At 38.7% G+C, this 13266-nt stretch overlaps 1 protein-coding gene across 1 annotated transcript; it reads left to right on the top strand.

The window, feature by feature from the left end:
- The first annotated feature begins 441 nt into the window (after nucleotides 1-441).
- On the top strand, nucleotides 442-8642 carry LOC104236060 (uncharacterized). Its single transcript, XM_009789905.2, has 4 exons — nucleotides 442-625; nucleotides 7046-7191; nucleotides 7273-7340; nucleotides 7946-8642. The coding sequence occupies exons 1-4, from the start codon at nucleotides 442-444 to the stop codon at nucleotides 8640-8642; spliced, it is 1095 nt and encodes a 364-aa protein (XP_009788207.2).
- The last annotated feature ends 4624 nt before the right edge of the window (nucleotides 8643-13266 follow it).

The following is a 13266-nucleotide window of genomic DNA, read 5'->3' as shown; positions in this document are numbered from 1 at the left end:
ACTTAATAAGGAAACTTAAGAACTTTGTAAGAAAATATAGTAGGAGAAACATATCAGAACATAGTAGAGAAAGCATACAGTAGAAAAGCATACGAGAATATAGTATAGGAAAATACAGCAGAAGAAGCACGTAAGAACATGGTAGAAGAAAATACAAGAACCCAGTAGAAGCAAATACACATAAAAGAAAAAAGAAAGTAAGAAAACACTAAAATACTTTCAGAAAACCCTAGATAGGAAAAGAAAGATTTTGAAAGTAGTTTTTTGAAAGAAAAGTCAGGAAAACGTTTAAGACCTTAAGGAAAGCATGGATCTGGAACAGATCTAAGGGAATCGGAAAAACCTCGAAGGGTTAGGGTTTCAGAAGAACCCTAGAAATGAGAAAGGCTTTGAAAAGTCACCGATCTGAGTCAGAGAGGTCAGGATCAGGCTCAAACAACCATGGTATGCCGGAGCAAGGCCGGAGATGGCCGTGGAACCTTGAATCAACAGAGGTCTGGGTACAAACCTTCAAGGTCAGGCCTTGAATCTTTAAAGATCATGTGTGTAAGAGCAACAGGAGGTAGGTATAAGACTCCCACAGCCCTGGAAGCCATGGATTCTAGTGGCTTTCAGGGTAGAAACGGTAAGAGGCGGCTAGGGTTCTGAGAAGACTCGAGAGAGTGGAGGGTTTCAGAGGCGGCGGGTAGGTGAAAATGACTTAGGGTTAGTGGGTTGGTGAATTAAAAAAGGAAAGGAGAGAATGTGGTCGTTGATCATTTTGATCAATGGCCTGGATTAAACGGGGAGCCGGGTGAGTTGGATTTAATTATGTCAGGGGCAAGTAATTTTAGGAATTGGGCTGGGGTTCAATTGGGTTTAATTGGGGTAGAATTTAGGCTAAATTGAAATAAGTAGGGCTAGTATTTAAATAGCCACTTTTCCCTTATTTATTTTATAAAAAATAGTACAATAATTTTTGGAAATAAATTAAAAGTACTAAATTAATTAATAATATATAAATATCAAATTAAAATACTGGAATTAATTTTTTAATTATAAACGCAATTAAATCTTAAAATAGGCTAATATTGCAATTATATGCAATTTATCTTTTAAATACTAAATAAATTTGTAGAAAAAAATGTGCAAAATTAACTTAGCTATATTTTGGTATAAATATGAGAATACAATAAATGAATCACGAAGATGATAATTTTGGGGATAATTATTGGATTTTTCTTTATAAAATAGGGCAATAAAATTGATTTTAAAATCTTTAAAAAATTGAGAAAAATAATAGGACCTTGGGACATATTATATATGTATATACATGCTATTTTGAAAGGTATTTTGCACATAAAAAATACAGTAAAAAATTGGGTATCAACAGGTACTTCATAGTTAAGAAAAATTCTAATTTCTGTATTTAAGCTTTTAAATATCAAGGAAGGTTGATAAATTCATTTTCTAATAGTTAGAACTCACGGGATAGTGATCAGAAGCCGCGAGTTTGATTTATTTCACTTATAGTGGACTGCTTTGTAGCCCACTCGTGTTGGCCTGGTGTGCTGCTGATTTATAGAGTTTGGAAGGATGAAGGGCGTGGAGAAATGCCACATGTGGTAGGGTAGTAGGTTGGTCGCTCGTCATTGCAGTTTCAGGCTAATTGATAACTTGTTGATTGGGTGTGTTATGGTATATTTGGGATTTTTGTTGTATTGAAGGTACCGAATTATAGTTGGGTTCTTTTAGAGTTGCTGATTGTATTGTGTTTGTATCTCAACTATAGTAGGCTTGAGGGAGCAGTAAAATTAGGGGAAATGTTGCACGCTTTATTTTAAAATCGAGTTATCATTTGAGATACGTGATATACTAGCGCCATCTAAGTTTTACATGTATTTCTTCATTATAGGATTGGCGCGCTAGTTGTCATAAGCCAGGTGTGGAGTTGCAATGATTACTTGAGGTATGTTAAGGTTATCTCTTCTTTCCTTTTGGCATGATCCATATGATACCACGAAATGAGCAAGCATGCAAATTTCAGAAATGGTTCTATTCTTAGAAGTACTAGGTTGCCTATGTTCTTGATTGCCCATGTATCCTATTATTATATCGTCTGTTTATGGGTCTCAGTAAATACGTAAGTTGGTAAAGTCTATCCGAAAGTATAATGATCTTATGACATTCTGAGAGATCTTATACGTTGCATTCATTTATACATATACATAGACCCATGACCAGATTGCATTATATACACGTATATTATATGTATATAGGGTATGGGGAAAGGTTATGGCGTTATATACACTCCACCACCCGATCAGCTGGTATACATTTATGAATTCGCCCATAGAGGCTGATATGATATCATATGATGCCCTCAGAGGCTTGATGATGTTATGTATGCATATATTTATTCATAGTATGATATTTATACACATATGCATGAAATTATAAATGTTTCATGATTCGCAGAGCTATTTAGACTTACAGGTTGAGTTCCTTACTCCATGTTTCTCTCATGTCTTTTATATATTGATTTTCATGCCTTACATACTCGGTACTTTATTTGTACTAACGTCCCTCTTGACTGGGGACGTTGCATTTCATGCTCGTCGGTCCCGATAGACAGGTTGACAGTTCTCCTAATTGACTATCAGCTCAGCGAAAGGTATTGGTGCACTCCACTTGCTATGGAGTTAAATCTTTGGTCAGTATGATTTGGACATGTATTATTGGTATGGCAGGGCCCTATCCCGACGTTTATGACATTTATGTACTCTTAGAGGCTTGTAGACATATGTCATGTATATAGATATTTTTATGGCCTTGCCGGCCTATGTTTTGAGTTTACAAATGATCATGTCGGCCTTAAGGCCCGTATGTCACATGCATAAGTTTCTATGTCATGTTGGGTCATCCTATGCCTATATTCCCTTATGTTTTATTCTGGTTATTTCATGACGACCCTTTTTGGCCCATTTACCCATAATGGTCTGATAAGAAAGATATGTTATGTTGGTACTCAGTTGGGTAAGGCACTAGGTGCCCGTCGCGGCCCATCAATTTGGGTCGTGACACCGTCAAATCAGGAACAAAATTCCACAGTCTGCAACCAAATAAATAGAGCACGTCTCAGACATAAACTCTCCCATCAATGTCAGTACTAGAATCTCCATACCTGATTTCAATCTCTACCACATAAATGGCTGACACATCACACTTTTACAATCATATCGGGGGAGATACTCCCACGACCTTCCGTACTTGGTAGAACAATCCGCACATCCATGACTACCAAACATACTATTATTGTAATGAAAATTAAGAATCCATAAATCAACACACAATGCCTCTTCCACAGAACATCATTCTCATGTGACACAAAAATAATGCTAACGTACTACGCACATCTGAAATCTCTCCCTAGCTCTTTCGAACTCGTGACATTCCTGTCAAAACTGGATCGCAACCTTGATCCTCAAATTCCAATTCCATATCGCTCACTGCACCTATCGTGATGCTACGTGAGAGTATAAGAATTTCATCATAACTCTTGAACCACCGGTAGAATAAACACTTCATCGGCTAGAACCTTTCACTTAACTCATTTTAGAAGAAGAATTGCAATACACAACCAACTTTCCATAGCCGCAAAAGACATAGAACTGAAGTCATGTTCTAAACTGTCAAAAATATTTTGGGACCTATTTACACATAATCAAAGCCAGCACGTACAACCACAAAACACATGTATTTCCTTACTAAACCGAAGGAACCGATCATTTTATTAACCATTCCGATCTAAACCACTACTAGACTGACTCAGCTTCTTCCAATTTCTTCTTGACTTGCCTTCAGAATCAATACCTCTATTCAATTATATAATGGATCCCAATCAACACTTATCCCGAGTGACCCATATCTCGAGACCACATTATTTCAAATACCCATAAGCCATTTCATACCCTCCTTAGGCAGTCCATAATAACTCCAACTGATACACATGTGCTAATTAGATCTTCTATGAATCCGAAGTTGTTTCTCCCATTATTCTAACACTGCACTACAGACCTGTTGATAACATAGAAATGATCCAAGTAACCTTCACACTCTACATAAAATCCAATCCTCAACCATATAATGAACCTAAAAATCCTTAAGCACCATACATAAAATCTCGAATCCACTAGAACCATTGTTGAGAGTCACCCACTCTAGTACAGTCTAGATTATTTAACCAAACCACTACTACTCCATTAGCACATGGGCACTCCAATAATGAAACCGGATGAATACTTTCCCTTGTACATAACATCCATCAAATCCCTTGCTCAAATTACCCCTGATGTTTTCTTCCCTTAGTAATAAATAATCCACCAACGTACCGATAACCCGAAACTGCAAAGGCACATCACCATGTGACCTAATCATAGAGGTAAGATCCCCCACATATCTTAAAGCCTTAATCATATCAATCCAAAGCCCACAATGACTCCTCCTCCTCAGTTACTATGATCTCGCATCATTGCTCAACCAAATTTCTTATAAGTTATTGTTTCACTAATCATAACACATCCCGAATTATCACCCACAATCGTACACTCGAACTCCTGACAGTCATACCACCTTCTTCAAGCTATCCAAGCTCACATCGCAATACAAGCATCCCATGTTGGGCAAAAAGTAGAACTCTTCGTAGGAACCTCGTCAAAACCACACAATCACTATCCTGCTCACAGGACATAGCCCACATGTGTAACCCCATATCGACCTCCTCCAATGTCATTGTATGGTTACATCCATCATGAAATCGATTAATCTTCCGGGATCAGGTCCACACTGATTCGACAACTGTAAGAATCCTTTCATTCATTAACATCACTCAAAGGTCCAACAATATGTTTGAAACTTGAAGCCATACTGCATCCAAAAAAATGATCTCCCTATATTTTCCTATATTCCAATTAATCCCTTCTTATCACATTCAAAATTCCTAAGCACAGAAACCACCTCAGGGATTATCTCCCTCAAACCATCAATACTAGAAATGCCGAGTTGATCCTAAAGTCGCAACACACAGCCATCTCTGATAATTTCCACTTAGTTTCCATCTCACAACACCATGCCTAGAGGAAAACAAATGAAGACCAACATGCCAATGAGCCTCAATACGTTCAATCAAGGATGACGACACCATAATGTTAACAAGAATTCCACCAAATTTGGAAATATCATCTTGACTAGGCAACACCAACACTGGGCTAAAATGACAGAACACTCCTCCACAAGACAACTATAATGGCGCGCCCGCATTCACAGGTAAAAGCATCATGCACCTCTATAGCATCTTCACAACTCATCGGTGCTCAACTAATGAAAAAATGCTCAACGTCGCGTACGACTAAGTAGGAAGGAACGAAAGGCATAATCTTCAACGAAATAAAATCACACGATGAGGAATCAAGGAAGGGAAGCTCTCCTAACTATGTAGCCTCTCAAAGATAAGTAAATACATCTCCGTACCAATCCGCAAGACTCCACTAGACTTGCTCAAGACTCGGGAGACCTAATTGAACCCAGTGCTATGATACCAAGTTGTCACAACCCAAAACCCACTATAGGTCATGATGGCGCCCCCACGTCACCATTAGGCAAGCCAGCAGTGAACTACCTACTTAATTATTTATTTTATTATGTTTGAAATCATGAATCTTATTAGATAGAAAAATCAAGGCATTAAATATCTTAGATACATAAAATTTAAATAAAATATAAAGTAAAAGTATGTCAATGTAAAGCAAACCATAAACAAATTCTAGAATATCCCAAAACCCGGTATCACAAGTGCATAAGCATCTGCTAGGAAATATGACAACAGTACAATAATTGTCTGGAATACAAGATAGATAGGATAAAGTAAATAATTATGATGGAGACTCTATGTGTTGCAAATCGTAGTATGAAATGCAGCTCACCACGAAGTCCCCTCAGCAGTTGCGCCTACGCACCCAAATGCCCACCAAATGAACCTGTCATATCCTGCATATTTAGTGTAAAAGTGCAACATGAGTACATAAATCAATGCATACTCAGCAAGTATCTAGCCTAACCCCAAAAAGGTAGTGACGAGGGGTCGACATTGACACTTACTAGAGATCCAGTAAATCAAATATAACAAAGTAGACAAGTATGAAACATGGTAAGTAAACAATAAATGCAGATATAGGAAAATAATACAGTCTAAAGCTGAAAAATGAACACAAAGTCCTCAATTATCGGATACCTCCTCAAATGGAATACGTAATGGTCAATACCAAATCAACGGTAACATTTCAAGTCAGGAAACTCATAAGTATGCAGTCTTATCAAGTATTTTGCAAGATTCTGCCGAAGCAAGCGGCCCGATCTAATAAGATTTTTTCATAGAACTGCCGAGGCAAACAAACCAATCTCATAAAAGTGTAATACATAATCCTATCGAGGCGAACCGCCTGATCCCATAAGAATATGATGCTTGATACTACCTATAAGGCCCCATAAAATTTCACCTAAAACCCAGGGTTTCTTGGGCTTAGCAGGGTATTACAGGAAGTTTGTGGAGGGGTTCTCTACTCTTGCCTCCCCGTTGACTAATTTGACGCAGAAGGCGATTAAGTTCCAATGGTCAGATGCTTGTGAAAAGATCTTCCAATTATTGATATCAAGATTGACTACGACACCGATGTTGACCCTACCAGAGGGTATAGATGGGTTTGTGGTATATTTTGATTCTTCAAGGATCAGACTTGGGTGTGTATTAATGAAACATGGAAAGGTGATTGCTTATGCCTCTAGGCAACTCAAGAATCATGAGAAGAACTATCCAACACATGACTTAGAGCTTGCAGCGGTGGTATTTGCATTGAAATTTGGCGTCATTATCTGTATGGGGTCCATTCAAATATATTCACGGACCATAAGAGCCTTCAATATATTCTCAAAAAGAAGGAATTGAATCTGAGTCAGAGAAGATGGCTGGAGTTAATCAAGTATTATGACATCGATATTCAATATCACCCAGGAAAGGCTAATATTGTAGTGAATGCTCTTAGCCAGAAATCTATGGGCAATTTGGCTCTCTTGGAGGTATATCAAAGGCCATTGGCTAAGGAGGTTCATCGATTAGCTAGTTTGGGAGTTCTTCTTGCGGACTCAAGTGAAGGAGGGGTAATTGTGCAAAATAGGGTTGAATAATCTCTGGATGTGGAAGTTAAGGAGAAACAGTACGGCGATCCATTGTTGGTACAGTTGAAGGAGGGGATTCATAAACATAAGACTATGGCTTTTTCTCTTGGCATGGATTATGGTACACTAAGGTATTAAGGGCGACTATGTGTTCCAAATGTAGATGGTCTCCGAGAAAGAATCATGATTGAGGCTCACACCTCTAGATATTCCATGCACCTTGGCTCTACAAAGATGTATCATGATCTTAAGGAATTCTACTGGTGGAATGATATTATAAGGAACGTAGCGGACTTCGTGGCGAGATGTCCAAATTGTCAACAAGTCAAAGCCAAACACCAAAGGCCCGGTAGGTTATCATAAACCATCGAGATTCCAATGTGGAAATGGGAGATAATCAATATAGATTTTGTGGTAGGACTACCTCGCAAGTTTGACTCGATTTGGGTGATTGTGGATCGACCCACGAAATCAACGCACTTCTTACATGTTAAGGCTATCGACGCAGTTGAATAATATGCTCAGTTGTTTATCAAGGAAATAGTCAGGCTGCATGGCACTCCAGTTTCTATCATTTGTGATCGGGGGGCACAATTCACAGCTAATTTTGGAAGAAATTTCAGTAAGGGTTGGTTACTCAGGTAAATCATAGTACAACTTTCCATCCACAGATCGACGGGCAAGCAAAACGGACCATTCAGACGCTTGAAGTTATGTTGTGTGCTTGTGTTCTTAGCTTCAAAGGTAGCTGGGATGATCATTTGCCGCTTGTAGAATTTGCCTACAATAAAAGTTATCATGCTAGCATTCAGATGGCACCTTTCGAGGATTTATATGGTATGAGATATAAATCTCTCATTGGGTGGTTCAAGATTGGGGAAGTAGAGTTGATGGGGCCAGACCTCGTGCATCAGGCTATGGAGAAGGTAAATATCATTAAGGAACGATTGAAAACTACCCAGAGTCGTCAGAAGTCCTATTTGGATATTCGTCATATGGATTTGGAGTTCCAAGAGGATGACTGGGTATTCCTGAAGGTTTTCCCCATGAATGGCGTGATGTGGTTTGGTAAGAAAGGGAAATTGAGTTTGAGGTATGTCAGACCGTATAGAATCGTTCAGAGGATTGGTCAGGTGGCTTACACGCTAGAACTACCTCTAGAGATGTCATTAGTGCACCCGGTGTTTCATGTATCCATGTTGAAGAAGGTGGTTGTAGATTCGTCACTCATTATTCTAGTTGATACTATTGGGGTTAATGAAGAATTGACTTATGAAGGAATTCCAGTTGCCATTCCTGATAGGCAAGTTCGAAAGTTGAGAAACAAAGAGATTGCCTCCGTCAAAGTATTATGGCGAAACCAACAAGTCAAAGAGGCCACCTGGGAAGCCGAGGAAGAGATGAAGAAGAAGCACCCTAATTTACTTGAATAGCTATGTAGTAGAGTCTATGATGTTGAAAGCTAACTTTCTACAAATTATGTTTCCCTTGTATAGCTTTTGTTGAGGTTACTCCTTCTTGGTAATGCAATGTTTATGGCATTGTGTCCAGTGTTGTTTCCATGTTATTTTACATTGTTTTGTTGTGGTTATGTTGTTAGGACTGGTTTTGGGATTCTCTGGCAGGTGGATAGGCCCAATTACAGGGGAGACTCTAGCGAAATTTTTGGAAATTTAGGGATTAGTCAAAAATTTGGAACTGCTGGTGTGTGAAATAGAAGCGGAGTCACGTTGGTTTCTAATGGCAGATTTTGACCCTCATTCGAGGATGAATGATCTTAAGCGGGGGAGGATGTAAGGCTCTGTAAAATTTCACCTAAAATCCGGGGTTTTGTGGTACCAAGGTAGACTTATGTGTTGATGATTGTACAGATTCTTTGCGGCTTGAAAGCTCGATGCATATGGACTTTTTGGGTTGAACAATGCATTGAGGAATTGAAGAAAATTTTTGGCAGAGTAGGGTGTTTTCTGCAATCTATTCTGCGGTTGTAGAACTAGTCTACGGACTGCAGATCCACCACAGACTGAAGTAGAGAGTTGGGAAAAATTTGGATGTTAATTTGCGGTAAATTATGCGGCCGATTAATCTTTTCTCGGGCTGCACATCAGTTGCAGAAGTCAACATGAGAAATTTCGTAAGGAGGTTTTGTGACCGCAAAATTGGTCTGCGGACCACAGATCTATCGTATACATGATTAGAAATGCCTAGTTCTGGAGGGCCTTTATGCGGTCCATTTTGCGGACCGCCGAGGTGTTATGCAAATTGGGGCTTCATTTTTCTAATTTTATAACACGACCCTATTTTGATATATATGCATAAAGGGCTATTTTTGAAGCAACAATTTGATAGTTTGAGAGTGAGGAAGTGTTATGGAGTGATAGGGAAAGTTCCTAAGCTAATTGCTCACCAATTCTTGCTCAAGGCTTAGAGAATTTACAAGGAAAACTCACTTGGTCTTCATCCTAGATGTAAGATTCTACTCTCTAGCACTCAATTTCGGGATTTAACCGAGAATAGGTAATAAGACAAGCAATTCTTGGGTATGAGAGTGTATCTATGCATGCATGAACAATCATGAGTGTGGGAAGGTAGTTGAGTCAAAATGGGTAGACCTTGGGGTGTAGGGTGAGGGAAATCCGCCATAGGAGAAGCTAGAAAACATAATGCCCACCTAGCGTTTGATAAAATACTCAAATGAATTGGAACCATGAACTCATTCCTAATTTGTGTTCAATTTTGTTATATTACTGAATAGATCAAAGTGGATAAGATTTTCGAATATTATAGTAATTTAAGGAAGCTCAAGGCGAGGTATGCTGGCTAAACCTCTCTCTTAGAATTAAATCCCACGATGTTCATGTAAGTTCTGAGTTGTTCATTATAAACTTTCTATTCTGAATAAGCTTGGAGTCAAAAGGTATATATATAATGTGTTCCGAATATTCTTATGACATTATGTTGTTCTTCGGGGGCGTTCAAAGCATGAGTCATGTATTAAAATATTGTGACATCAAGTCAAGTTCAAATGAAAACCGTTATGTCAAATTTTGTAAGAAATCTCCATGTGCCTATCACCCTTATATGCTCACTTGTTTATTTAAAAATCTAAAGTTGAAAAGCCTTGTTGTTGATTATCCGTGATGATATTTGAAAGTGAAAGAAGAGACCATGAAATATGATGTATGGCCAATGTGCCGAGAATGATATTGCGTTATGGCCATTGGTGGCGTTGAAATAAATGATATGTAAAAGATTATGAAATGATTGGTAAATCCCTTTAAATAATATCTGCTTTGGGAGTATCGTTCAGTCACCGAGGAAGGGTAGGTCAAAATGACCTAACCCCGAAACTACACGTGCCGGTGTAGGAGTAATTGAGGGGTAAATCCCCGTATTAATGTGATGAGGTTGTTTTCCTTATATGGGATGAGGTTGATGTGCTGAGATGTTTCCCCTTAAATGGGATGAGATTATTGCTAGCAAGATGTGATGTGATGTCGACCCACACGGCATTATGGTGAGACGGCTTAGCCAATCGGGCTGAGATCGGACGCCATATCGCGCACATGGTGGTATTGTATGTGGATGTCTTGGGGTGACACAGCTTAGCCGATCGGGCTTAGATCGGACTTTGTGATAAAAACACGATGGTATATCAGTGCTAAAGATCTCCTAACTTAAAAATATTTAAACTTACTTGAAATTTACCTTTCCCCTAAACCTTGATACTATTTGAGTCTCTTATTGATTTCATGTTTCCTTCTCCGTTTACTCTTACTCAATCTATTGAGAGATTGTTTAGTTTTACATACTAATACTATTCTATATGTTCTAATGTCCCTTTTGCCGAGGCGTTGCATCTTTAATGGATGCAGGTGGTTCCATAGCAGGCGGTGTTGATCCGTGATAGCAGCACACCCTCTCCTCAGTTGACTTGGTGAGACCCACTTCATTTTGGGGTCCTGTATCTCTTGTCCTTTGTATGGTATTAGACGTATAGTTGAGGCCTTGTTTCTGGCATTATCGTAGCACTCTTTTGTTTCTGTTAGAGGCTCTGGAGACATAGTGTGGGTTGTATCTCATTTTGGGAAAGTTAAACTAAAATTGTTATAATTGTATTATATGTTTCACCTCAACTACTAATGTATAGTGTACTATTTTGGAGACTTGTTAATGACATAACTAATGGAAATGAACTGGTGTTATTCATATTACCTCTTACTGTCTAAATAATGAAACATATCTTCTCTTTATTCATGGGTGAATTGGGTAGACGGCATTGTGCAGGTTTGCTCGATCAGGGTATCTCGATTGAGCGTCGGTCGTGCTCCTTGATGTCGGGGCATGAATGCTGAGGTGAATGATCCAATCCCATAATAGTGTATTATAATATCCTATCAAGGCGAACAACCAAATCCCATAAGAATATGATATGTGATACCGCTGAGGCGAACGACCCAATCCCATAAGAATATGATATGTGATACTGCTGAGGCGAACAACACGATCCCATAAGAGTGTATTACAATATCCTACCGAGGTGAATGACCTGATCTCATAAGAATATGATACGTGATACTGCCAACACGAACGGCCTGATCCCATAAGAGTGTGAAGCTTTACAGGTCTTTGACCCCACTTACAAATATATGTGTGAGTTATGGAATTCAAGATAAACTTTTTAATGGATACGCACAGCGCGGGAGAAATCCATAAGAGAAGTGGAATTTCTACGGCTAACCAAGTAGCTCGTAAAATATCTAAAATAACGAGTCCATTACTCTACGCGAATTTAGTCTCAGATCATAATGTGAATTAAAGTAATTAAACATGCAAGGAATAACTCAAATAGTACAATTAAAGCATGGCGTGAATTTATGTCTACCTGGACATAATCAAGAATTCCAGCATACGCACGGACACTCATCACCTCATACATGTGTAGCTCCCACAACATGTAGCATGTAATAAATATAATACCTACGAGATAAATTCCCCCTCACAAGGTTAGACAGGAGACTTACCTTGCTTCGAAATCCAATAAGCGGCTCCAACACCTCTGTAACACCTCAAACCAATTCCATATGATCCGAAACTAGCCAAAGTATGTTGAAACCTATCAAAATATACTCAAAACTCATAATTCAATAATTAGAAATAAATTTCCAACTCCGCACGAAAAGTAAACAAGTCAACATTGGGCTCGCATGCTCGAATTTCGAAAATTATTGAAAATAATATTACCCATAACTTATATAGTGTTTATCCATAAAAACATCCAATTACGTCCATGAATTGACCATCAAATCAAGGAATTACCATTTCTCAACTTTGGTGCTCAAAACCCCAATTTGTACAATCCAAACATGGATAAAAATGATAACCAACGTAAATACTCATGGTAAAATATCAAAATAAAGGATAGATATTTACTCCCTTATTGAGACGAGAACGACGCCACGAAAATCACCTCAAATGGAGCTCTAGGTCATAATACATGAAGTGAAGCTACTCAAGGTCTCAAACCACCGAACAACATGCTAGAGCTCAAAATGACCGGTCCGGTCGTTACACTGATATATCTTTTTTGGGTTAGATTTCTTTATTGAGCTCACATCCTCCAGCATGTCTGCAATTCATACGATTTCATGATATTCAGAAACAAAAATCACTACTTTCGGACTAAAAACTAAAGCAAGAAGGTACTAACAGTGGTTAAGATCCACACTTATCAAGGAGCAGTGGGGATGCAAGTTGTATGTAGACCACGACTGCGGACTATATTAGAGAAACTTCTAAAGAGGTGTTAGGGGTCACGAAAGGCTACCCCAAGGTCACAAAGGGGACTGGTGGTGGAGTGAAGAGGTCCAAGGAAAAGTAAAAGCTAAGAAATGAGCGTATGTGAAACTAATGGAGAGTGTCGATAAGGAGGAGAGGAGGATGAATCGGGAGTGTTGCACCCTATTTTGCATGAGTCAAAATAAGTTTCAATTAGTGGTTTCCTTTTTGTTTAGGTAAAGAGTCGTCACCTCATATTTAAAGGTATACTAGGGTACC

Source organism: Nicotiana sylvestris, chromosome 3, assembly GCF_000393655.2.
Source record: "Nicotiana sylvestris chromosome 3, ASM39365v2, whole genome shotgun sequence".
NCBI lineage: Eukaryota > Viridiplantae > Streptophyta > Magnoliopsida > Solanales > Solanaceae > Nicotiana > Nicotiana sylvestris.
The sequence above is the reverse complement of the archived record's forward strand: the minus strand, read 5'-3'. Positions and strand labels throughout refer to the sequence as shown.